Source organism: Melitaea cinxia, chromosome 12 (genome assembly GCF_905220565.1).
Source record: "Melitaea cinxia chromosome 12, ilMelCinx1.1, whole genome shotgun sequence".
Taxonomy (NCBI): Eukaryota; Metazoa; Arthropoda; class Insecta; order Lepidoptera; family Nymphalidae; genus Melitaea; species Melitaea cinxia.
Genome location: NC_059405.1, coordinates 16454421 through 16481049, shown reverse-complemented (window position 1 = coordinate 16481049; position 26629 = coordinate 16454421). Strand labels below are relative to the sequence as shown.

General features: G+C 35.7%; 1 protein-coding gene across 1 annotated transcript; it reads right to left on the bottom strand.

Moving 5' to 3' along the window:
- Positions 1-1910: 1910 nt before the first annotated feature.
- Positions 1911-26629, bottom strand: LOC123658294 (protein ovarian tumor locus). Its single transcript, XM_045593731.1, has 15 exons — positions 26399-26629; positions 26222-26319; positions 25416-25570; positions 24721-25182; positions 24364-24654; positions 23861-24018; positions 13322-13420; positions 8990-9083; positions 8185-8370; positions 6679-6747; positions 6518-6567; positions 5795-5895; positions 4546-4662; positions 3253-3386; positions 1911-2444 (listed from the first exon to the last, which is right to left on the bottom strand). Exons 1-15 carry the CDS (start codon positions 26627-26629, stop codon positions 2329-2331), a joined length of 2361 nt encoding a protein of 786 aa, XP_045449687.1. The 3' UTR covers positions 1911-2328.

Sequence of the window (26629 nt, the reverse complement as noted above, 5' to 3'; positions counted from 1 at the left end):
ATTATAAATACTGGTTGTCGACGGGTTATAGTTATGAAAATAGCGTTACACCTTAAAACAAAACATCTACCCCAGCACCGAATACTAAGTAGTTACAATACTGAGATCATAATAGGACTTGATAGTTACAATTAAAGAGATTCAACGAAAACTTTTCTATTTTAAACTTCGCAACGCTCACGACACTCGTGTTCGAACGTTTAACTGACAACAATACAAATAAATGAACAAAAAAACAAAAAAAAACGAATAAATACTATATTTTATCCGAAACGAGGAAAACCAAAGTTTTACCTTTTATTTTACAAATAAAACAGAAATAAAAAATAAATATTAACTTCATAATATATACCAACAATAAAATATCTATATATATAGCTCTGCACCGCGGTTTCACCCGGTTAATTTGGAAAAAAAATTGCCTATAGCCTTCCTCGATAAACGGGCTATCTATCACTGAAAGAATTTTTCAAATTCGACTAGTAGTTCTTGAGCTTAATGCGTGTGTGTCAGACAAACAAACAAACAAACAAACTCATCGGCTTTATAACATTAGTATAGATTAACATAATCGTAGGAAAGTTGTGTCATAAAATATAACTAATACATAAGAGTATAATATATTGACTAGTCTCGAACTCGAGCGTCGCGAGGGCTACAGAATACTAAGAGTACGGGCAAGTATCAAAACTAAACGCACGCCTACATCTCGCCCAACTACCTCACCATATGAGCAATGACTGTTAAAAACTAGTGTAAATTTCCGAAAATCTACAAAAATACTTCGATAACCCTGTCGTATTTAACTTTGCAGCACCGACGTACACTTAACTATAATGTAAAACAGATGCGGTCACTGTGATCGCGACCACGATCACGACAGGACGTAGTGATCGTACAGAAAAGATATCTCTTAGCAATCATAAACAAGAATTTTTCTATATTGTGACCACGATCACGACAGGACACATTGGTCGTACGGAAAAGTAATCTCTTACGGTCGATTTCAATAATCTATCTATCGCTGCTTTTGTTTTCTAGCGTTAGGTTTAGTTTAGGACACAATTTGTATGGAATTTACATTAAAATTCTATCTCTAGTAAGCATGTAATTCAGAGATAGAGTGTTGAAACTAGCCGCTAGTGACCATAAACAAGAATTTTTCTATATCGTGACCACGATCACAACTAGTTATGGCGAGACGAAAGATACTTTCTCCATCGTGATTACGATGAATGTTTACCGTACTTCATAAAACAAGAATTTTCTATTCTGCAATTATCGAAAAATAATATTTTGAATGTGACTAACAATAACGTTTTATTTGTGGGTTGTATATCACGTAACCTACATAATTATAGTTAAATTTAGAAGACTAAGATATATATAAAGTCAAAATGCCTGACAAATTACACAAACATAAAAGAACATAACACGATACAAAAATTTGACGTCACAAGTAAATCTATTTGCAAGTAAAAACCGTCCTACATTTTAATATAAGAAAATTGGTCATTTTTTTGTTTTTTTTTTCTGTAATTGTACTCATTTTTTTTTTAATTTAATTATTATGTAGCACGGTATATACTTGCAAAATAGACATAATCACTAAGATGGAGGTGCAATCAAAGTCGATGAACAAAGTTGTGGTTTTGTTAATCGATAAAGTGTGTATTGTCCATTCATAAATTTTTCACTTGAGACATTTAAAATGATAATTTTCTCTGTAAAATAAATATTAACGATAAATTAACTTGAAATGAAATATTTTAGTTATAACATTACAATCTTTTATTATTAAATTTGATATATTAAATTTGGAAAAAATTAACAGAAATTAAATACTTTATTTTTATCCGGACAATGAATTACAGTTATCCGGACAATGAACGACAGTTAAAAAAAAAAGCTAAAGTGATGGATATTTAATACTGTAACTGAAAAATTTAGAAATGAAAACAACAAATAGTGTCGATACGGAAGTATAACTTCCTCGACATGGCTGTAGTATCATTGTAGTGCTCAAATCTCAGCACCTAGATAAGTCGGACCTAAATGTAGATCCGATACAACCTGACAGTATACTTTTGGTACACTGAAATAAGTATCTCACGATGGTATAAAAGTAGACACACGACGGTAATGTTCCTTCGGAAGCAGCATAATTCGAATTTACAGTAGCTATCAACATATTTAGTGGTCTACTTTCTTGAATCATGGTGCGTTTGATGGTCGCAACGCGTGGTTGCCGTCCTGGTGGTATGGTGGTATGGTGGTAGTCCCCAGTACATGGCTTCGTGTAAGTGTGGCGGGGTGGTATACCCACATTTACTTCTGCTCGGGATGGGGGTAGGGCGGCGAGTAGTAGTGTTGTACGGGCGCGTACTCAACGCCTTCCTCGTATTGGCATACGTAGGGCACACCGCCCATCATACCCATCATGGCTGCAATTAACGGTATCGATTACAACTTTAGAATTTCATTTAATAACAGTTGTTAATTAATTTTGCCGTCACTTGCATATTGTACAAAATGAAAGTAGTAAACTTGGGGTAACTGTATCGTGCGGTAGTCGGAAGAGGGCGTTCATAAAACACGTCATACCTTAAGAGGAGGGGTTTAAAACTTTGTGACATCACATTTCAAATATTTTAGTTGTTAGTATTTAAATAATTTGAAAAAATAATGTCGAAACTGATGTTATAGTTTTTATGTGTAAAATTGCAAAATATGTGACGTCACATGTTAGTATTTAAATAATTTGAGAAAAAAAAAATAATGTCGAAACTGATGTTATAGTTTATATGTGTAAAATTGCATAACATGTGACGTCACATGTTAGTATTTAAATAATTTGAGAACAAAAAATAATGTCGTTTAACTGAGCACAGCAGGAATTTCCTGCTCAAAATATGGAGCAGCCCGACTGGGGTTTTCAACGACCCGACAGGCTGTTTTCAGGCAGTATTGTGTTCCTGTTGGTGAGTAAGGTGACCAGAGCTCCTGGGGGGATTGGGGATTGGGTCGGCAACGCGCTTGCGATGCTTCTGGTGTTGCAGGCGTCTATAAGCTACGGTAATCGCTTACCATCAGGTGAGCCGTAGGCTTGTTTGCCGACCTAGTGATATAAAAAAAAATGTCGAAACTGATGTTATAGTTTATAGGTGTAAAATTGCAACACATGTGACGTCACAAGAATGTAACCACCTGGACGTAATCTAGGGACGGGCGGTAGTGCGGGGCGGTACTCACCGGGGTCGGAGTCGGCGGGGTAGAAGGGCACGGGGTAGAGCGGCGGCGGGTAGGCCACGTAGGCGTAGGGCGCGGGCGGCTCGGGCGGCTCGTCGGGGCGCGGCGCGCGGGGCTCGGCCGGCCGCCGGGCGGCGCTGTGGGCGGCTCGGCGTCAGACCGGCTGGGCGGGCGGGCTCGCGCCGGAAGTGGCGTGGACTCGTGTGTTGCCCATAGTCACCACGCTGGGCGGGCGGGTCGGTGACCGCGGGGCTGGCTTTGTCGCGCCAAAGACGCTGTGCCCGTCTTCGGCCCGTGTATTTCAAAGCCAGCAGTTGGACGGTTATCCCGCCATAGGGCGGCTTTTTAAGTTCCAAAGTAGTAGTGGACCTGTGTTATCCCTTAATCGCCTCCTACGACACCCACGGGAAGAGGGGGTGGCTATATTTTTTGATGCCGTAACCACACAGCATCTACGAGAACCAAACCGACGGCTTCACGTGCTCTCCGAGGCACGCTGGGGAAATCCTCGAGAACGGACATCGAAACCGAAAAAAAAATTGTAGAAATACAAATAACCATTCCGAGCAGTAATCGAACCTGCAAACGCCACAGATAGAACAATGCGTGCGTACCATTCCATAACACGGGTCGAAGACAACGGCGCATCTGCTAAAGATATTGCTTCCAAACAAGCGACAAAAGATTTTCAAACGAGGACTACAAGTTACACAAAAATAAACCTAAATGCAGGATTATTTTTAAACAATTACAAAATAAAACCTGTCGAACACGAACATAAACACATTGTATTGTATCTTGGGGGTAGTCCTTTAATCACGCGATGTTTTTAATAACATTTTAACCCTACATCTACATCACCAGTGGTGACGGTCCCCCTGGTGAGATCCCCCCCCACTTAAATGTATTTTTGCTTGTTTTTTTGTGTTAGTAAAAAAGACACGTGATATTTCAATACAGCCCCTCGTGATATTTAATTATTTTTCGGAACCCTCTCCCCCCACTTTCGAGCCTCACGTAATTAATGGACGACACCCGAGTTAAAAGACACTCAAGCAAAGTAGTTTTCAAATTTATTTCTCAATTCGAGTGCACTAGGCGACTGCGCTAGGCCAAAATATAAATTATTTTATGTAAAAATAAAACCTGTGTGGCTACGGCAATCTAGAATATAGCCACCCCCTTTCAACCCGTGGGTGTCGTATGAGGCGATGATGAAAATACCTGCTATGCCTATCATTATTGAAATCATTTATCGTATACAGTTACAGGATCTGTCAAATTTTATAAACTCACCGGTTATTATTCCCTCCCTTATGGGAGTTATGGGCGCCGTTATTGTAACCCCCCTTTTGGTTATAAGTCTGGCCGTTCTGGTGACCGTCGTGGTTACCATTGCCTCCGCGTTTAAAACTATGGACAAATTAAATTTTTAAACGACTTCATAAAAGGAGCAGGTTCTCAATTTCTCGTCTGCCGACGTTTACATATATTTGTTTTTTGTTTTACGAGTACGTATGAATACTTGATGTGTCCCTGTGGACCCCTCGATTTCACACCAGAAGAAAGAGAGGAAGACAAAGGAAGCGATGGTCAGACGAGATCAGAAGGGTTGCAGGCCCATTATGGCAGAGGACTGCATTGTCCCGAGAGAAGTGGAAGGAGTTGGAGGAGGCCTTTGTGTCCCAAAGACACGCGGATATACATTAGCATGTACCCTTTTTGTAATACTGTCGATCAACATAAATTGTAAAAAACATTGTTAACTATATCCGCAATAAAGGTTTAATAATAATAATAAAAAAAAATGAATACTTGAAGCTTTTGAAATATTATTTAGCGGTGTGCTATTTAGCGAATGATGTAATGACAATATCCTTGAAATCTCCGGCAACATTTCATTAAAGTGAAACTTAACAAAACATAAAAAATTGAATGAATAATTCTAAAATATAAATTGTAAACAAGAATATAAATTCTGACATGTATAAAAAATAATCCTTTTATAAAAATCACGGTCTTATACATATATGGGGAAAGTACAATGGTGGGGTCGTCGGCTTCATGGTTAAAAGCCACCAGTGGCATGACGATCGCTTAGTGTGCCGTGCGACGAAGACAGAATAGCATTCTGTCTCTTTTTCTATCACACATCACGATTTTATGTTTTAAAATATAACCAATTACAATGAAAAGTCAGTCAATAAAACCAATACAATGAAACGTCACCCAACATAACCAATTACAATGACGAACGTCACTCAATATAACCAATTACAATGAAGAACGTCACTCAATATAACCAATTACAATGAAGAATGTCACTCAATATAACCAATTACAATGAAGGTCGCCACCGCACCACGTGACCGCACTGAAATTGGGCTTAGTGTTCTCACCTATGTATAAGACCGTAATAAAAATATAAAATAAGGTTTAGTATAAATCCTAGTATAAAAAGTTGGCACATTTGTGTGGGCACAGTCATGTCGAAATGAATAAATACATTATTAGTATCAGTTTTGTCAGTTAAATGGTCACTTACCGCGGGCCCAATAGCGGGCGTTGGGTGGTTTTCGGTTGGACTAGTTGGGACTTTTCATGTTTCTTGTTGTCCCGATCTTGCAGAGATATCTGCTGCATATCCTGTTCATAGAAAATTATTATTTTTTTTTTTTTTTGTAAGTATGACTAATTCAGTCTTTATCACTTTGAAGGTAAATTTTGTATTTAGTTTATTTGTGGAAGTGTTTACTATGACTACACGTGTCAGTCAATTGTGGTGTCTAGTGATAAGTAGAAGCGTAAGCGCAGTGGCAAGTTTCATTGATGTAGGACAAAGCAGGTTTATATATCCTGGTCAAATCGTCAACTAGCCCGTCTGGGGAAGTCCATCCACATCTATCACAGAAGATCAAGACTGTTCTCAAGTAGTGTTGTGGTAAGGTGCCCGGGACTCCTGGAGAGGGTCGTGGGTAGGGTCGGCAACGCTTGCGATGCTTCTGGTGTTGCAGGCGTCTATAAGCTACGGTAATCACTTTCCGATATTGATGTCTGTCCTCGTGAATCTCCGCACCGTGCCTCGGAGTGCAAGTTAGGGCGTCGGTCCCGGTTGTTGTCATAAATACCTGCTAGAAATCGTAACTCAAAGCATGGAACATGCATGGGGGACATGTAGCAGCGTGGTGGATTAAGCTGTTATCCTTCTCCTAATGGAGTAAAAGACCTATGGCCACCAGTGACATGTCAGAGGCCGAGTGCGCGTCACCTGCGTCAGATCGCGCGGCGTGTAGTGGCGCGCGTGCGGCGGCGGGGGCGCGAGGGCGGGCGGCGGGGGCGCGAGGGCGGGCGGCGGCTGCGCGAGGGCGGGCGGCGGGTGGGCGGGCGGCGGATGAGCGGCCAGCGGCGGCGGCGCCTGCGGGTGCCCGGGGGGCGGCCCGTACGCCGCCCAGAGGCAGTCCACGCCCAAGTTAAAAAAGAATCGCAGAGTAGCGACATCTGAACGGCAAGATATCTAATTATTAAACTATTTTTCCATTATATTTGTAATGATGTGTATATATTATCATATGTATATTCTATTTATCGTTGTATATTTATATGTATTAACAAGTAAATTTGTATCAAGTATCTTAATAGCCATCCTCTACCAAAGGTTGCCTGGAAGAGATCGTTGCTTTACCGATAAGGCCGCTTCTTGTACATCTTTTTTTTCTGCATACATTTTTGGTGTACAATAAAGAGTATAAATAAATAAATATTAGTAGTATACATATAGTATAGTGGCTCCATACGATATGATATCGTTAAGTACAATTCGGTTCGCAGGTATGGTATAAGCCCATATATAGTGCACAACGCCGTAGCGTACATTACAGTGCCGTACTGTTATATGTGATACGGTATCAAAATCAAACATTTTGTCATTCAGATGGGCTTCAAAGGAACTCTCGAATCATCTGTAAGCGACGATCCAGCAACGTATAGTACTTTAGTATACCGTAGTATACTGTGCAGTACGGTACGACACTCACCGTTCACCGTCGGCGAAACGATATTTAAAAATAAAAATTTCTTTTTTTTTTTTTTTTTAATATGTACGATTTTATTTTTGTGTTACCTACACATTAGGAATTCTAAACATTTTTGAATATCATATCAAAAATTGACTATAGACGGCGCCACGGTTCGCTTAAACCGAAAATAAAAATCATCATATCAAAAATTTCGCTCTAGCGGGTACATCGTTCCATAGCTTAATTGGCTAGAGCGCCGACACGGTCAGTCGGAGACGCGGGTTCGAACCCCGCTGGAGCGGTCAATTCTTGATATGATATTCAAAAATAAAAATTTCTTCATAAAGCTAAGCTTTAAAAGTACTTCAGAAACATCCGTAGAGAACAGTCCGGCTAGATACAAAACGGTGTTACGGCGATACAGAAAGGCACGATACAAGACTAATAATAGTAATAATAAACTTTATCGCACGCTAAAACTAAATTAACATGTGTAAAACAAAACAAAAATGTACAACCACAGTAATCTCTACCAGACAACGTGATGCTACAGTACTACAATGTACTTTTTTTTTTATTTTTTTTTTTTTTTTTTTTAACAAGTCATACATCCACGGGCTTATGAACCCATGTCCTTTTTTACTCTAATACATGCAAATTTTTATTTTTATTTTTTTTTCTATTTCAAGGTAGGCGTTACTCAGCAACATCGCTGTTCAAGTCAGACTATGTTTGTTTTTAATGTCTCCAAAAGAGACGTGAGTCCACCGACCGGTTCTTAATCTAATCTATGGTACAACATTTTTTTTTTTGTATTATTATTATTTCCTTATAATACTATAGTTCCTTATAATACTACTAGCTAGATATAAGTATAGTAGATATAAGTACTACAATGTACTGTACGTGTACAACTCACCGTTCCTAGGCAGATCTTCCCCATTGAGCTGAACGCTCTTGTTGACGTGAGTGTTGATGGGCGGTGCCGGCATGGGGGGCGTGTGTGGGGTCCCCAGGTAGGCCCCCTGTGGGGCGCCCACTGGGGGGCTGTACCACACTACAGGCTTCATACCGTACGGATACGACGGGTAGTAGCCCGCGACCCCTGTGGGCACGGAATTACACCTCTCAGCACGTGTTCAGTTCGAGACTCTGCTCGAACTATTTAACCGTTTGCGATCAAATAATTGTGTTTATTATCACAAAAAGACTTCAATTAACACCGACCGGCAATAAAATGAGAACGTCAACGTGGGCGGGTTACTACCTAGTGGTAGTCAGCAGTAAAGTGTATGTAGTAGAGACAAACCATTTCTGAGAAAGTATACACTAATTATTGATTTCTAGCAGACTTCAAAAAAGGAGGAGGTTACTCAATTCGACCGTACATATATATATTTTCTTTCATGTATAAACACAGCCATGGATTGTACCTGTTGCGCTGGCGATTGCGGGTTCGATCCCCGCACATGACAAACATTTGTATTGGCCTTAAGGTGTTTGTCGTGGTCTAGGTGTTTGTGCAGTCCTTGTGGGTCTCCCCACCGTGCCTCGGAGAGCACGTTAAGCCGTCGGTCCCGGTTGTTATCATGTACACCTGATAGCGATCGTTACTCATAGTAGGGAATATATCCGCCAACCCGCATTGAAGCAGCGTGGTGGATTAAGCTCTGATCCTTCTCCTAAATGGGGAAATAGGCCTATGCCCAGTAGTGAATATTTACCATTGTAATTCGGGGGAAACGCATTAACATTATTAGTGCCTGGCGTTGTTGTCGGGGCGGTGGGACGGGCTGCCGCCATATCTGGACTGGAAGTCTGGTGAAAAAACTTATATTTAATAACACGAAACATGCGCAAAACAGTATTCTAATCTGCAATCGTCTTGAATCTACATAATTTATGATCTGTATGTACCATTGCAGAATATAAAATTATAGTTCTTAATAAAAATCTAGTCAGCTTATTCAAGTAGGCTTCAAAGGCTCTTTTGTTTCGTCATTTTACAAATTAAAGTTTATATTTGTTGAAGTAAAACTTAGACTTAAACTACTTAACTTTAACTACTTAGTTAAAAAGTGGTAGTTAGTGGGAGGTGGAAAGAGAGCGTTACTTTATAGTAAGTTTTAGTTCAGTCGTGTAGTCTAATTAATCACATACGGTTAAATATGAAGCCACCACCGATTCGGAGTGTACAAGCGAAAGACTTAGCAAGACTGCACTGTTACTGTTGTGAAAATGTATTCTATATTAAGCTTAGAATAATTAAAATAGCCTATCGGTTTTGTGGATGTGCCCCTTTCGTAATTTTACATTTCGAATCTCGTTGAAGTTTGACGAATTTTTCGGAAAACGCGTTGGCGATTTTTTTTTTCAGTTCAATGGATAAAAATCGTTACCGTTCAGATCGCCTATATTCAACGGTATTTTTCAGCCAGGGCGTCTTGTGGCGTTTAAATCAGACAGAAAACAAACTAAATATTATAAATTCAATAATACTACTAACTCCCCTATACTACACTTTTTTAATTATTGAAGCTATACTTCTTTTGGCGTGTTGGGTAAAAATTATGAAAGTAAATTTATACGATGTACGCACACCGCCACTAAGAACCGACACCCTGAAGTTAGCTAGTCAACAAAGAATAAGTTAGCAACGTTAGCTAGCCAATGAAGTATAACTTAATACGTGCGTACATAGGTACACGCATACATTCTTTCAACGACTACTGATTGCTTTACTGCCAACTAACCATTGTTTTAATGATTAGTCTTTTTTTATATCACTAGGTCGGCAAACAAGCGTACGGCTCACTTGATGGTAAGAGATTACCGTAGCTTATAGACGCCTGCAACACCAGAAGCATCGCAAGCGCGTTGTCGACCAAATCCCCAATCCCCCCAAGAGCTCCGGTCACCTTACTCACCAACAGGAACACAATACTGCTTGAAAGCAGTATTATTTAGCTGTGGTCTTCTGTAAGGTCGAGATACTACCCCAGTCGGGCTGTTCCATATTTTGAGCAGGAAATTCCTGCTGTGCCCTACGTCAGTTCGTCACAAAATTCCCGCCATAACTTCTAAACGATAACTCCGATCTGAATCGTTTAAAGTGGAATTAACACATACATGATCGGCCTAAATTATCAAATTATTATATTTAAATGGATAAGGATTAATAATATCATGATACCAATATTGCCATTAATCGATTTCACCCGTTTTTGAACTTAATTATTTAACTCCATTTTTAGCGCTGATAGTGATGATATATGATGTATATAATATATTCATTGAAAGCTTCAAGATGAGCTGATGTTCCTTGATTTGGGGTCGCTCATAAGTGCTGGGTAAGTTAACTGGCAATTTTATTTGAACCGTAACGGTAACAAAGATAATATAACGGAACGTAACGCTGTAAACAGCAACAAAAAGGATGATTCATCCGGCTGTCGGTCAAGATGTATGTTTATATTGACAATCAATGGCTTTCACTTTAATCTACATGGTGCAACTAGAGAAAACTATAGGGCTCTTTTTTGTTCCCTAAAATCCCAACTTAATAATAATAAATAAATAAACTTCGGTTAGGTATGGTTAATCTCTGTCTTTCGGAATTGCCACAAAAAGATTTTAATCTATCTTGAGTGCATATAACGCCATAAAGGAGTTTGTAATTCTACGTAGTCGAATCATCGTTTTCTGGCATGTAGCCTTAGCTATTGACCAAAATTGGCAATCTTATTTTATTATTAGATGCAAATAACGCCTTTTACGGACCTTGTGCAGTTATGCGTTTTTGGTTCAAGTGTTCATGGTTTGGTTTGACCATCTACGTAATTGAAAGAAATTTGCAATCGTTTACGAACCACGTAAGCACGTGCGCGTAAACGTCCATAAAATCACTATGGACAGTCGAATCGTTCCTACTTATATTGTATGGATGTAGGACTGCTCAAAAGTCATTAAAAGAGCGTGTTAAGTCTATTGTATCTTTCTATTGTTCATTACCCATATAAAAAATTGTTTTTCAAATATATAGATCGGGCTTTAATTATTTTGACACCTCGTTGTACATTGTGGTATTTGAAATCTACGCACCGATCGTTATGACAAAGGTGGGTGATGTCTGTTCTAACAACAAGTGCGTCTCACACGTGGTATTGATTTGACCGTAGTGACAAAAATCCCGTATTCTCGAGATCGTAAAACCCACTAGGTATGAATAGCATTCTTGATGAGCAAACTGAATTGTTTCTTGAGTGAAGAGACAGAGCTTTAGACAATTTGTCACTTCGGCGGACATGGTTGCTATATGGGTGGAAAGTGTATTTTGTTCCAACAACTGTGTCACACACGTGGTTTTCATTTGACCGTAGAAACAAAAATCCTATAATCTCGTAATACCGGGATTGTAAAGACTGATAGGTATGACTGAAACGGTTGCACGGGCTCTCAATTTGAAAGTAAACTGAGATCCGGTAATCGCGAGGTCGTAGGTATGAATAAAACGTTTGGTGAGCAAAATTAATTATTTTTTAAAGGTGAGTGATGTCTCTAATCTTAACAGCAACTGCGTCGAGCACGTGGCAATAACGTGGCCGACTATAATGTGCTTCGTGAACACCCTACTGCTACTTCAGCTGATCGGCAGGTGACGCATAACTTAGAAGACTTTATACTGTCCCGAATCGGGTAGAATTTTAATGTTACAAACTAATCATCCGCGGCGATACCATAATTAACAGATAGTACATGGAAGAATCAATGAGCTGACAAAGAAAAGAAAGAAAGTTGTATATTTTAAAAGCACGTTAAACTGAGAAAGTCATAACACTATTATAATATGTATTACATATTTTAAGGACCCGCCATCAGCCAATTCCATACAGTGAATTGCTTATAACAATTCGTCAAACTAAAGAACGAAATTTTCACCAAACATGAAGTTTTGGACAAAACCGTTGTTTGGCATAAACAGATTACCGGGTCCCTGTAGGGGGTCGGCGGAAAACAGCTGATCGTCTGTGTACGGGGTGTAGCGGTGTAGCCGCACGCGCACGTTGTTTGTTTAGGTTTGGAATCAGTGGACACACAAAAACAAACAAAGAAAAAAACTTAATAACTACTGATGAAGGTGCCGATTTAATATTTGAACGTATTTAGAAACAACAATTCTTAATCACGAGATTCCGGAATAACATAACGAAAACCCCAAAATCCCGGGACCAAAAAATCCCAATGAAACTTCAAAATCAAAATCAAAAATAACTTTATTCAAATAGGCGTCAAAAGTACTATTGATAGATGTCGCAGAGAAAAATCGGCAAGATTACTCGACTATGCTTTAGATTAAGAACCATCGAATTATGGGGTTTTGGGGGGTAAATTAACGTGTGAAATGTGAAAATAACGTGTGAAATGTGAAAAAAATGCTTGTGAAATGTGAAAATAACGTGTAAAGCTGCGAAATTTTTCTTCTAATCTCAAAACTTTAACTATGGATATCTCCATAACCATGGGGTTCCGAAGTGTGGCAGTGGTACCGGGAGTAGCGTACCCCACCCTCCCTTCCCCCTTCCCCCCAAAGTCCCGAAATTCGATGGTTCTTAATCTAAAGCTTTACCCAGTTACTCTTTTACAAAAAATATATAAACTGTGTATGTATACAGCGTCACTAAGTCGTAAATCTTTATCATCAACTAGCTGACCCGGCGAACTTCGTATCGCCTAACACAAACTTTATCGTATGGTATTAAAGTTCAAATTGACTTTTAAGTATTATCACATATCTTTTGTATGGGAGTATAGAAAAGTGTTGTTTTTAGACTTTTTCAGGAAATTTAAATTTTTTTTTTTTAGAATTTTTCTCTCCGTAAGAACCATCCTCGTACTTCAAGGAATATTTAAAAAAAAAAAGAATTAGCGAAATCGGTCCAACCGTTCTCGAGTTTTGCGCTTAGCAACACATTCAGCGACTCATTTTTATATTATAGATGTAATCCTGCACCGATACGCTACATCTATAATTTCTCTTAATAAACACATTCACTGACCTCAGAAAGTGCTTGGGGCGCGTCGCTGTGCGGGATGTCGTTCGACGCCGCGCCCGCCGGCCGGCAGTCAACCATTAGGGGCAGTGCGCTTACTTCAACCTGCGGACATTAACCGACCTTACTACGTCGTTACACACCACAATATACTAAATCACTAATTAAAAAAAAAAATTGTTGTTCAGTTAGGCTAGTTAAAAAATGTATTGGTCGAAATAAAGAATTTATTATTATTATTACTACTTAGATATCCTACTAGATATACATAAATAAATAATAATTTACAGCCCATTTGCTATCCGATAATAAAAACGAAAACCCAATACAAAAAATTCAAATTTCTAAATACAATTTTTATTTATAAAACCATACAAAATTCTTTCGCCTTAAAACTCAAATGATTCCATAATACAATCTTACTAAAATGATGACATGTAAAATAATAAATAAATAGAAAATTAATTTGAAGACCGTGGCAAATCCGGAGTCACCTAAGTCGTGGCAGCGTAAGACAATTAAGACAAATGTCATCGGGGCGAATTTCTCACTGCCGGCCTTGATTGTGGCCATGGTCGGTAGTGAGGAGAACTGGAACGCCGCTTCCTCCTTCTGCAGCGCAGTAATGCTGCGGAAGGAAGCGGCAGAGCTGGAGCGGGAACAGGCCAACCTGCCGCCTTGACGCTGGACCAGCGGGCGATAGATTGGGGATCTATCGTCCGCATTGCACGGTCCCGAGAAGGGACGTGACCTTGGTGTCCGAGAGAGCCTCTCGGAGATTGCTTATGCAACGGGCCCTAGTTTAGCCAAGCGCCGACGAGATCGCGAAAGTTCTCAGCGTCCCCGTGGTCCCCCGCCCCGGACGAGAGGAGGAACACCCCGGGGGGGTTTTGGTCGGTGTGAATCGGACATAAGCCGCGGCTGCCCGGGGCCGTGAGTATCCGTTAAATTTACCCTGGGTCAAAAAAAAAGTAAGATAAACGGTATAGAATACAACTGAGATAATTCGCAATTGCTAATGACTAGCGACCCGCCCCGGCTTCGCACGGATGCAATGCTTATATTAAATATATATTTTCAATGAAAGAGCAAAAAATGTGTTTATTAATTTTATGCAAAACAATTCCAAACACAACAGAAACATGAAGTACAGACCACAACAAACACATCGATGGCTCCTAAGTATACTGAGTCAACTCTACTTTTAATAACTTTACAGGAAGTCGATAAGAAGAGCGTAAGGTTATAATATTTCAAATGTTAAAACGACCAAGAAAAATTTATTTATTGTATTTATTTATATATTTATATTTCATACATATTTTTATTTCAGCAGTAACAATGCCATTAAACCCTTATTGGTCTTGGCATAAATAATAATTTTGAATTTAAATATATTGATAGCCTTAAACTGTGTAAAATAAAATTCACATCATGTTATTAATTTATGAAATAATGTTTTTAATATATTGATAGCCTTAAACTGTGTCGAAATAAAATTAATATTATGTTATTAATTTATGAAATAATGTTTTTAATATATTGATAGCCTTAAACTGTGTCGAAATAAAATTAATATTATGTTATTAATTTATGAAATAATGTTTAAAATATATTGATAGCCTTAAACTGTGTAAAAATAAAATTCATATTATGTTATTAATTTATGAAATAATGTTTCAAATATATTGATAGCATTAAACTGTGTAAAATAAAATTCATATGGTTATTAATTTATGAAATAATGTTTTAAATATATTGATAGCCTTAAGCTGTGAAAAATAAAATTCATATTGTTATTAATTTATGAAATAATGTTTTTAATATATTGATAGCCTTAAACTGTGTCGAAATAAAATTAATATTATGTTATTAATTTATGAAATAATGTTTAAAATATATTGATAGCCTTAAACTGTGTAAAAATAAAATTCATATTATGTTATTAATTTATGAAATAATGTTTCAAATATATTGATAGCATTAAACTGTGTAAAATAAAATTCATATTGTTATTAATTTATGAAATAATGTTTTAAATATATTGATAGCCTTAAGCTGTGAAAAATAAAATTCATATTATGTTATTAATTTATGAAATAATGTTTCAAATATATTGATAGCATTAAACTGTGTAAAATAAAATTCATATTGTTATTAATTTATGAAATAATGTTTTAAATATATTGATAGCCTTAAGCTGTGAAAAATAAAATTCATATTATGTTATTAATTTATGAAATAATGTTTTAAATATATTGATAGCCTTAAGCTGTGTAAAATAAAATTCATATTATGTTATTAATTTATGAAATAATGTTTTAAATATATTGATAGCCTTAAACTGTGTAAAATAAAATTCATATTATGTTATTAATTTATGAAATAATGTTTTAAATATATTGATAGCCTTAAACTGTGTAAAATAAAATTCATATTATGTTATTAATTTTTGAGATAGTTTTTTTTTTTTCGTTTTTTTGTAGGGATATAATTTTTTTAACATAGGTAGATAGGAAATGAAGTAAATGTTATTAATATTTTAAAAAATGAAATTATCAAAAATTGTTAGTTGACTCAGTATACTTAGGAGCCATCGACATGTCGGGCTGACATTGTCCGCCCCGGGCTAGATGCCTGGTGTCGCGCAACGCCGGGCTAGACCTGGGGCGCCGGGGCGGCGCGGGATTGTACCCACAGGCGCAATGCGGGCGGGGGGTGTCCCCCTGCCCGCGGGGGGGGCCACGCGGGCGATGGGTCGGGGGATTCGTCGTCCGACTTGCACGGTCCCCCCAAGGGGGGGAGGGCGCGCTTCGTGTTCGAGTGCGCCCTCCGAGGTGCTTTGCACCGCGGTGGGCCCGAAAGGGCAAGCGCTGGCGGGGTTGCGAAAGAGCTAACAGCGTCCTTGTGACCCCGCCACATTGGCGTACGGCAGAACACACGTGGCGGTTTTTATTCAGTAAGAGTCTGAATCCCCTCCGAGCCCCCCCTACCGGAGGGTGTCCATGACGGATTTTCCCCACGTTAAAAAAAAAAAAAAAAAAAAAAAAAAAAAAAAAAAAAAAAAAAAAAAAAAAAAAAGGAGCCATCGACATGTACAGAGACAAAGATTTGTTGTGAGCTAAGACCGAAATTTGGCTACTCCGGAAGAGCAAACATCTACGACTAAACGTAACCAACGTCGAAACTTTACAGCAATCGTAAAATACCATAAAAAAAACATACAAATAAGTATACGTGACTATTATTAGCACTGCGATTGTTAATAGTCGCTCAATAGAAGATATAGACAATGGTAGACAGAAAAAATTGGTTACTTCGGCATTATTTGTAAAATTTAAAACAAAAAAAATTATTTAACGGACTTTTCGACATAGAACAATAACGGCTTTCTAATTTTTTGTCCCTTTTACCTGCTATAAAGGAATTGGGATTCGTGTAATAAAACATAATTACTTACCCTACAAGACGAAATCACCGAGACAAAAGAAATGACATTTCGAATTTGAGATTTTTTCCATTATTTTAACATTTTTTTTTTTTTACAGACGAATAGTTCGTAATTTATTGTTTTAAAGTTTTCTTAATGTTTAGCTTTGTAACGATTTTGGCAGTAAAAGAACAAGGATTTTTTTTTGCTTTGTGTTAAAACAAATAAGATTTTGCTGCCTAAAAAAATATCAAAGCAATTTTGCTTCTGAAAGAATAAAAATTCATTTGCATAAATTTGTACACCATACAATTGGTTTCATAAACAATAACCAAGGGACTATAAGTTCGCACTCAATTAAAAATACCAAGAAAATTATCTACAGCATTGACGGAATTCTTGAAAAAAAAAACAAAAAAATCAAACGTGCGAATTATTTAAGCGTGTAAAATTATGTAAAACAATGTGTATAGAAAAGAATGAAAAAGGTCTTAAGGGAATAAGATCGCATTGTAATATTTAATGACTTTTGTAGCTCCATATATCCTTTTAAGCATACCTAATACTTCCGTTAGAGCCTTGTAGTTCTAGGAATTAGAAAATTGAGCATATGAACAATATTACACACACAAGCCCGAAAACAATACCTGTCTTGGCAGTCGGCTTCAAATTGAAAAATTTCAGATAATGAAATCGATTGTTCTGCTCACATTTGAAATAAGACAAGACAACACTATGTTAAGGTTACTTGGACAGTACCAGTAAAGTTATATAACTTTATTATGAATTAGATTAATTAAATAATTTAACTAACAAAAACAATTAATAGTCAACGCTTGACTAAAGTATTTATTTTACTGCTATTTTCGTGAATTTCAGATCTTTTAAATTAAAATATCTTTAAAAGCCTTCGTCAGAAATTTTTAATTTTATTTTTAACATATTTTAAAACAATGTTGTGCAAACCTTTAATTTAAGTGAATAATTGTATAACTTAGTGGTATCGTTTTAATGTAGAAAGCTTTTTATGTACTTAGTTGGTATTAACTAATAAACTAAATAGTACCCACATTATATAATATTTAACTTGATGATAGGATGAATTTAACGTAATTGTTGATATTACTTTTAAATTTATTTATTTATTAGGATTACCAACAGAAATTACAACAATAAAAACAAAAGAATTATTTTACACAACTGATTAAAGAAGTTTAATTGTATTTCTTTTTAAAGGTAATCAAAACATGCAATAATTAAACAGTAAATATGAAATTAAAAAAAAAAAAAAAACGATATATTAAATACTTTATAATAAATTTTTGCATGTCATATTGTTGACTAAATATGTATTAACAATATTATATAACGTATGTCATGTTTAATGCAAATAAAAATTTATCATATATATTAATACGCTAAGATTAAGTTGTTTGCCTCCCTGTTTAGAAAATAAAGCTCAATTACTCTACATAAATTATCGTTTATAGATAATTACTTGCTCTACCGGCATCAAAAACTAAATTTATTATTGTTTTTGTAAATTAATTAATTATTAAAATTCGCACAGGTATTGCTAGTTATCATTATTGTTATAAACTATCACCGGTAAGTTTTTAGTTGAGAGGAAATTATTGAAAACAATTTTTTTTTTTCATAATCATGCAGCCATCTGACGAATATGGAGCTGAATCCCCCATGATATGGTCAGCAGACTTTATTTTTCCTTCGTGATATTAGGTAAACTATAATCCGACAAATTTTAAAGTGGGAGGAAATGGCTTAAAAAAACCTTTTTTTCCTCCATGCGTGGGAGGGTTCCACTGTCCACCCCACCCACGGAGTCGCAGCTGACGGTCACGAATATTCATAATATAAATCTCTAATGGATTTTAAAATTTTTCGATTGTAATAAACTTGGTCATGAAAAACTGTCACTGGCTCCCGGACCACTAAGCTGATTTAAATTAGATGATAAAATTTCTTGGAGCGCCAAACGCTACAACTGAAGTACCGACGACAATCGATTTGTTTGATCATAATTGTTTACTCGCAAACGAAAAAAACAGACAAGTAATACAACGTAGGTAGACGAAAAAATAGTGAAGTAAATACGCGTTATCAAAGATCACTCACAAAGTACTAATCAGATCTAGATGAAATTAAAATGAGACCACATTAAAACCACCAGCTTTCGATTAAAATAAGATACATCAAAATCGGTACGCACATTATACGCAGTAGCTCGAGGAAAAAAGAGTCAAGTAAAATCGCATTATTATATAACTCGACAGTAAATATAAATGGGACCACATGACACGCACCACCTTTCGATTACAAAACTACATCGAAATAGGTACACACAGTCAAAAATTCTGAGCTAACACATAAAAAAATACAATCGAATTGAGAACGTCCTCCTTTTTTGGAAGTCGGTTAAATAGAATCATTGAAATCGGTTCACGCAGTAAAAAGTTATGAGGTAACTAAACACACATTAAAATATAGAATCAAATGGAGAACATTCTCCTTTTCTGAAGTCCGTTAAAATACCTTCTTGTGGTGGAAAGTATAACAGTATGTTTTTAAAATACAAGACACATGTAGGTAGGAATGAAAAATAATTAAAATGTTTTACACTAAGGGCCTATTTCACCCGTTGTGTGTAACGCTAATTGACGGATGACGATACAAATAGACTTTGACAGCGGGAGGTAGAATAGGCCAGTAGGAGCTGTTTCTCCTCAATTGATGAACTGGACCTTTAAGATTAATATATGCAAATAGAAATATCTCGTATATATAGAATATAATAGAATTCGATGGTAAATAATTGTGTTTGCTCGCAAACTAAAAAAAACCAACTTCAATTACATCGACAAGTAATAAGTACAACGTAGGGACTTGAAAAAATAGTCAAGTAAATACGCGCTTTCAAAGTTACTCAAAAAGTATGTACCAAAACTGAATCAAATAAATGAGACCACATGACAAGTATTAGCTTTCGATCATCATCATTAAACCGAATATAAAAATCATCATATCGGAAATTTCGATCTAGCGGGCACATCGTTCCATAGCTTAATTGGCTAGAGCGCCGACACGGTCAGTCGGAGACGCGGGTTCGATCCCCGCTGGAGCGGTCAATTTTTGATATGATATTTAAAAAAAAAATCATCAATAAAGTTATGCGGTATAATTATAAATAGGTCGACGAAGAGATAGTTAAGTAAATAGGCATTATTAGATATAACACGAAAAGTACTTGTCAGATCTCAATTAAATTGAAATGGGACCACGTGACACGCAACACCTTTCGATTAAAAAAAAATCGAAATCAGTCCACCCAGTAAAAACTTCTGAGGTAACATACATTAAAAAAAATACAATCGAATTGAGAACCTCCTTTTTTGGAAGTCGGTCAAAAATAATAATTAAAGGGAAGCTTTTTACTGTCAGATACTTTAATAAAGTTATCCAAAATCACTGAAAACAGACCTGAATAAAAAAAAGTGTATATGTACTTAGTACGCACGCAAGAGTTACTAGTTCATTGGCTAGCTAACTTCACGTTGCTAACTTCTAATTCGTTGACTAGCTAGCTTCAGGGTGTGGGTCTTTTGTGACGATGAGCGCGCGTAATAATTTACTGTAATCATTTTTCCCAAACGCGCCAAAGGAAATATAACTTCAATAAGACAGTATGTAAGGCTTGTGAACAACATTCACATAACAATACAGATCACTAACTACAAAGATAATAATTGTATTAGCTCCTAAACGAAAAAAAAAAAAAAAAAAAAACGACAATTTAAATCGACAAGTATCAAAACTACTCATCTATCAGCACTAGCTTTCGATTACAAAATGGATAATTGTTTTCTAATGTTTACACGAATTTCACTCAAAGTATCCGACATGGCGGCCATCTAAAAAACTTAATAAACGGCGATATAATCCAAAAAAGTTGTTCCATTATAATAAAAAAAGCATTCATTCGAACTCATTATCTAATTCATAATTATTTTCCTGTCATAATTAAAAACAAAAATTTCGAAAAAAAAAACTTACTATCTAAAAGTTACCATATACGATAAAAATATGCTATAATACATATATCTATATATTGACACGTGAAACAAAAACTTTGTACCCCTTTTTACGAAAATTGCGCGGACGGAGGAGTATGAAATTTCGTACACTTATCTATAATATAAAAATGAGTCGCTAAATGTGTTGCTAAGCGCAAAACTCGAGAACGGTTGGACCGATTTCGCTAATTCTTTCTTTTAAAATATTCTTTGAAGTACGAGGATGGTTCTTACGGAGAGAAAAATTCTAAAAAAAAAATTTAAATTTCCTGAAAAAGTCTAAAAACAACACTTTTCTATACTCCCATACAAAAGATTTGTGATAATACTTAAAAGTCAATTTGAACTTTAATACCATACGATAAAGTTTGTGTTAGGCGATACGAAGTTCGCCGGGTCAGCTAGTAGTTTATATAGAGAAGGAGTGCAGAATGCTAATATTTTGTTTTTATTGTGCATAAAAATATATTTAATAAAAAAACAAAAATACATTACACACACTACTATGGTATTTAACACACACGCATATTATAATATTTTATTAATTGTCAACGTATTTAGTCATATTGTGTCTGTAGTTCTTTATTTTCATAATTTTTTGGTTTTATTTAATTTAAATTTTTAATTATGGCCGAATTTCGACCTCTGAGCGAACACTAGTATATTTAAAAAAATTAACCTTGGATTTTTTTACCTATTCCTCTACAGAATCTACATTCCTAATCGATTGAAGATTCATAATTATAAATTAATGTTTTAATTTTAATAAGTAAAATAGTAACGATTTCAAAGTACTAAGCCTAATTAAATAAATAAAAAATATATTTAGATATTTGTTTTACGATTAATAATAGAAATGCGATAAAGTTCACAGGTATACCGTAAAATAATTAACGTAGAAAAGCGATAAAAATATATTCATTATTTAATATTTAATTACTAAAGACATAGTTAAGATAGATTATGTTTAAAAGAAATAAAAATATTAAAAAATAAATAAATTGTAAGTTGAGGTTAAACATAGGACTTATAATTGTAGTTGCCTGCAAATGAAAAAAAAAGTCTCCAATTACATCAACCAGTAACACAACGTAGGTCGACGAAAAAATAGTAAAGTAAATACGCGTTATTAGTAATAACTCAAAAAGTACTCGTCAGGTATCTTTGAATTAAACGGGAATACAGAAGTACTAGCTTTCGATTAAAAAGAGAATCATCAAAATCGGTACACCCAGTAAGAAGTTGTAAGGTATAATAATACAACGTAGGTCGACGAAAAAATGTCAAGTAAATACGCGTTATTAGAAATAACGCAATAAGTACTCCTCGGTGTACTGAGTGCCTAGTGCGGGTTTTATTCAGGCTTGCCAGAAGGTTTTGATTCAAGTCGCCCCATCTATGATCGAAAGTCGCAAAATATTCTTAGGAGTCGCCTCGCCCCATCTATGATCGAAAGTCGCAAAATATTCTTAAAAGTCGCCCAATGAAAGTTTGAAAATACACTAGCTACTGTCATCTGTCTGAAAAAAAAATATTAAATTAAAGGAAGCTTATTGGGACATTAAAAAAACAATATTTTTTTGTAACGGTTTTTGTACTTTTAACTTGTTGCCAACGCTGAGGATTAAAAAGAGCCTAATTTGCGACGTCACCCAAACTTAAAAAAAGGAGCGTATCCGAGCGTATCCATGAAAAAAATCGCCCAATTCGCGACTAATTGCCCCATCTGGCAAGCCTGGTTTTATTCACAGAAACATGACAGAAACGCGTTTATACGTGAAGATTATTTTGTATGGGAATTTAAACAGTGCAGCCTAGACGATAAAGAATAGTATACGATACAATCGATACAGAGTCATCTAGCGGTAAACGCGAGAACTAGGTTGTAATCCCGAATTTCCCATACAAAATGAAGTTAAAATTTACGTTGCGAGACGGATTAAACAAAACTCGCACTCGGCACTCAGTACTGTGAGTATACTCTCGTGTACTTTTTCGTGTAATATTTTATATTTTTTGAAGTTGAGGTTTTCGATTATCCCCCCCTCGGCTTAAATGAGATTTGGTGAGATTTCATTGGATCCCCCCCCCCCCATTCTGAGCTCACGTAATTAATGGATGTCTTCCTATGTTGTGGATGAATGTACTATTGATTTTGTTTCTCATTACAAAATTAATTGTAACAATGCTTCAAAAATTGTAGAAAAAATTACTCAAATAAAGTTTTGTCGAAAAGTCCACTCTCTATGGACAGCAGAACTTCCGAACGCATTAATCATCAAAGATACGCGAAAAAAAAATTATGGCGGTATGAAACTCGCAGTTCAGTTAGCTAATTAAGAAAAATAATCAAATACCCACAACTGTCTTTGTTCTACTGGGCCTGGTTCACCGGTTGCGGATAACTCTATTTGACGGATAAAGACATCCATCAGATAAATTTTGGATAAATTGTACTTTTTACCATCGAATTTCACTATATTTGACGTATATTTCTATTCACAATAGAAAATCTAAAATTATTGCATCTATATAATTTGCATCTATTTATTTATAACTGGGGTAACAAGCCTTACACTATATACTATGTAATAAAATCTACTATACAACATAAAAATATTTACACAAGTAAATAAAATATACACCATTTGTTCAACACTATCTATATGTGACAACTTAAAAACAACAAAAAAATACCTATTAAAAACAACTAAAGCAAACACTAAAAACAATAAAACAACACTACAAAAACAACTAAAATAAATACACATATATATAATATATAGGCTAAAATAGACACAAGACAGACAAAAACAACCACAATACGATAGCTACGATATGGGCTTAGACATGCATACCACTTTCATTAAAGTTTTCCGATAAAAATTAATAATTAAGGAGAATTTAGGAAATTAAATAAAAACAAAAAGAAAATATAAATTTTTTATTAAAAAGAAATCAAGTGGTATGCATTAAAACATACTAATAATATATCTAAATACATAATAAATAGGTCACACTAACGGGCATCGGTTCAAAGTTCATATAGTCCAAATGAGGGTAGGCGAAAGTTTGTTCATAGGGTTGGCATTTTTCTTCCGATTGCTTTACATTGTCCGACTTTCGATCATCGCCCTTCGACTTGTTACGGGTCTTCAATCCTTGCTTGCGTGATATATTGCCTGTGTCAAAATTTACACACTTTTGAAGCTAAATTTCTTGAACAAATTTGCTTATGTTATCAATATATTATTAACAAACATGAAGTACTTTTTTTATTACTACGGTTACCAGTAAATTGGTTCAATAATTCCCTGAAATCTTTACTAGTATTATAAAGCTGAAAAGTTTGTTTAAACGCGATAATCTCAGAAAATGCTGGTTCAAATTAAAAAATTATTTTTGTGTTGGTTAGCCCATTTACCGAGAAAGGCTATATAAGTCTATTTTTTCCTTAAATAAGTGTTTGAGACAGCGGGACACAGCTAGTGTCAAATAAAAATTATTATATTTAAGAATAGTCACACCTATTTGCTGCAACACTTGACTTATATTCACAATCTGTGAATTGGCACGAGAGTATCTGTACGGAGGTGCCCAGGGTTTGATCTCATCGACTGGCAATGGTTCCAATTGTTCATAATTAACCACCCTCTTCTCCCCCAACTCCTCAATGAAGACCAGGCAAGGACCGTCTGGACGCATTTCCTGGATATGACAGTGATACGCCACAGATTGATCGGACTGTAGTTTACAAAGACACTTGACTCCTACTTGCAACGTAGTACCATCACAATACCTCGCCCCATAACGCAACTCTGCAAACATATCGCATTTATTAAATTAAATCCGATATAAAATAATTTATCTAGTATCTGAAGTACCTCGACGTAGTTCACTCCATACATCAAACTCGATGTTACGGTATATATCCGGATCCAAGGCCTTTGCAACTTTGTACGGAAACGGCGTTATACCATTCTCGAGTAAATCCTTAGCGCTGTTGACGTTCAGACAGTTCATACAGACGTTTTCTAGTTGTACCAGACTGCGGTTTAACACAAATATGCTTAAGGATTCTCTTAAAAGACTAGCCCGTTCTAAATCTTCGGTATGATGCTTGCATTTCAAAGCTAAAGTATTATTATTTTTATCTTTGTCGTCCTCACTGGGCGGTTCGATGAATATCTTAGCCGTTTCTTTCTGCTTCTTCCGACGTTCAACATTCTCTAACATGAAATACTCACTGTGGTTCGTCTGTATTTTATCGTGTAACATTTTATCCACAGCATGCGGCAAATCCTTTAGCTGATAAACACCGTCATACAGTGTTTCGTATACCAACGCTATAAATACATCGATGTTTAAACACTGAATATAAGATTACTTAAAGGTAATAGATGTAATGCTTACCGTTGTTTACCGTTGAAATTACTGGCAAGTACGCAATGAAATGATAAACAAAACTTTGAATAGACACAAAAAAACTCTTAAAAGTAAAGTTTTTAATCATTTGTAATAATTAATGTCTATATTTTATTTGTGAAATAACTATCAAAATTTTAGATTTAACACTTACACTGACAAAACGATGATGCATTTATGAATTCCTTTGTATAGACTGCATCAAAGTGCTTAGTATCAGGCGAGTAAAACAGGTAAATAGTGTCTCCGTAACCATTGCATATTTTAGTTTGCGGACCCTTGTTAGCTTCGAATATCACAAAGTCACGTCTGCAAAATTATTAGCCATTTTGCATACTTTTATACAACACATAAAAATCATAAATAATATACCTAAACATAGGTATTTAAAAAATTAAATTAAACTCATGTGTTTGTATGAAAACTACATTTTTTGTGTTTTATTTCTGTACAATTAACAGTGCTGATTTTAATATAATAATAAAAGTAATGTCTTTTTATAAATGTATATTTCATCATAATATTTTGAACAGTTCAGTTCATAAGATCACCATAAAAATAAAAATAAATTGTGAGTTACTCCGAACTGTAGAACAGGAAATCTTGATTAGGCTCAGTTTCTAGATTTTTCTAAATAATGATATAAATAATTAGTCAATTTAAGTGTAGTCCAGATTACAATTTGATCAATTAATAACAAAATATGTTCAAAATAACATCATGTACATAAACATTACAGAACAGCAGCTAAAGAGATAGCAGAACCTAGGAAATAGCTGAGACTAATAATGCCATAACGCATAAGTGTAATTAAGTACATCTAATAAGAAAATATAGCAAAAAAAATATAAATATTGTATACCTGATAGTTGAGAGTAATGTGACAGAAACTAGTCTATACTGTGTAAAACAAGAAAAAGTTATGTAATTTACTTAGTATTATATTATTCTCGTCCTTACCTATAACAGTGGCTCATAGCCGATATTTCAATCAGCCCTCCATACTCAGATGGATTAGACATCTCTTTGAGATAATTTTCGAATGGACAACTTAATGACTACAAAACAAAATGAAATATTGTTAACACCTAATCTCCTCGTAAAATATTATAAAAAATATTAAATGACAGGGCCTACCCCTTCGAAAAGGTGTCGCTTGGAGGCCATGAACTGAACGCAGTCCAGGCGCACCTTATGAAAATAACGCTGCGTGTTGAATACATTTTCAGATACAGCCCTAAAGAGGCAGCTCGAATCCCGAGCTGTATGTTTTCGGAAAAACCCCATCTCATCCAGCCAGCGGTCTGGCTCGGACAGACGTTTATGAATTTTCCACGGACCACGGCATCGAATTGGAGAAGGCGACAT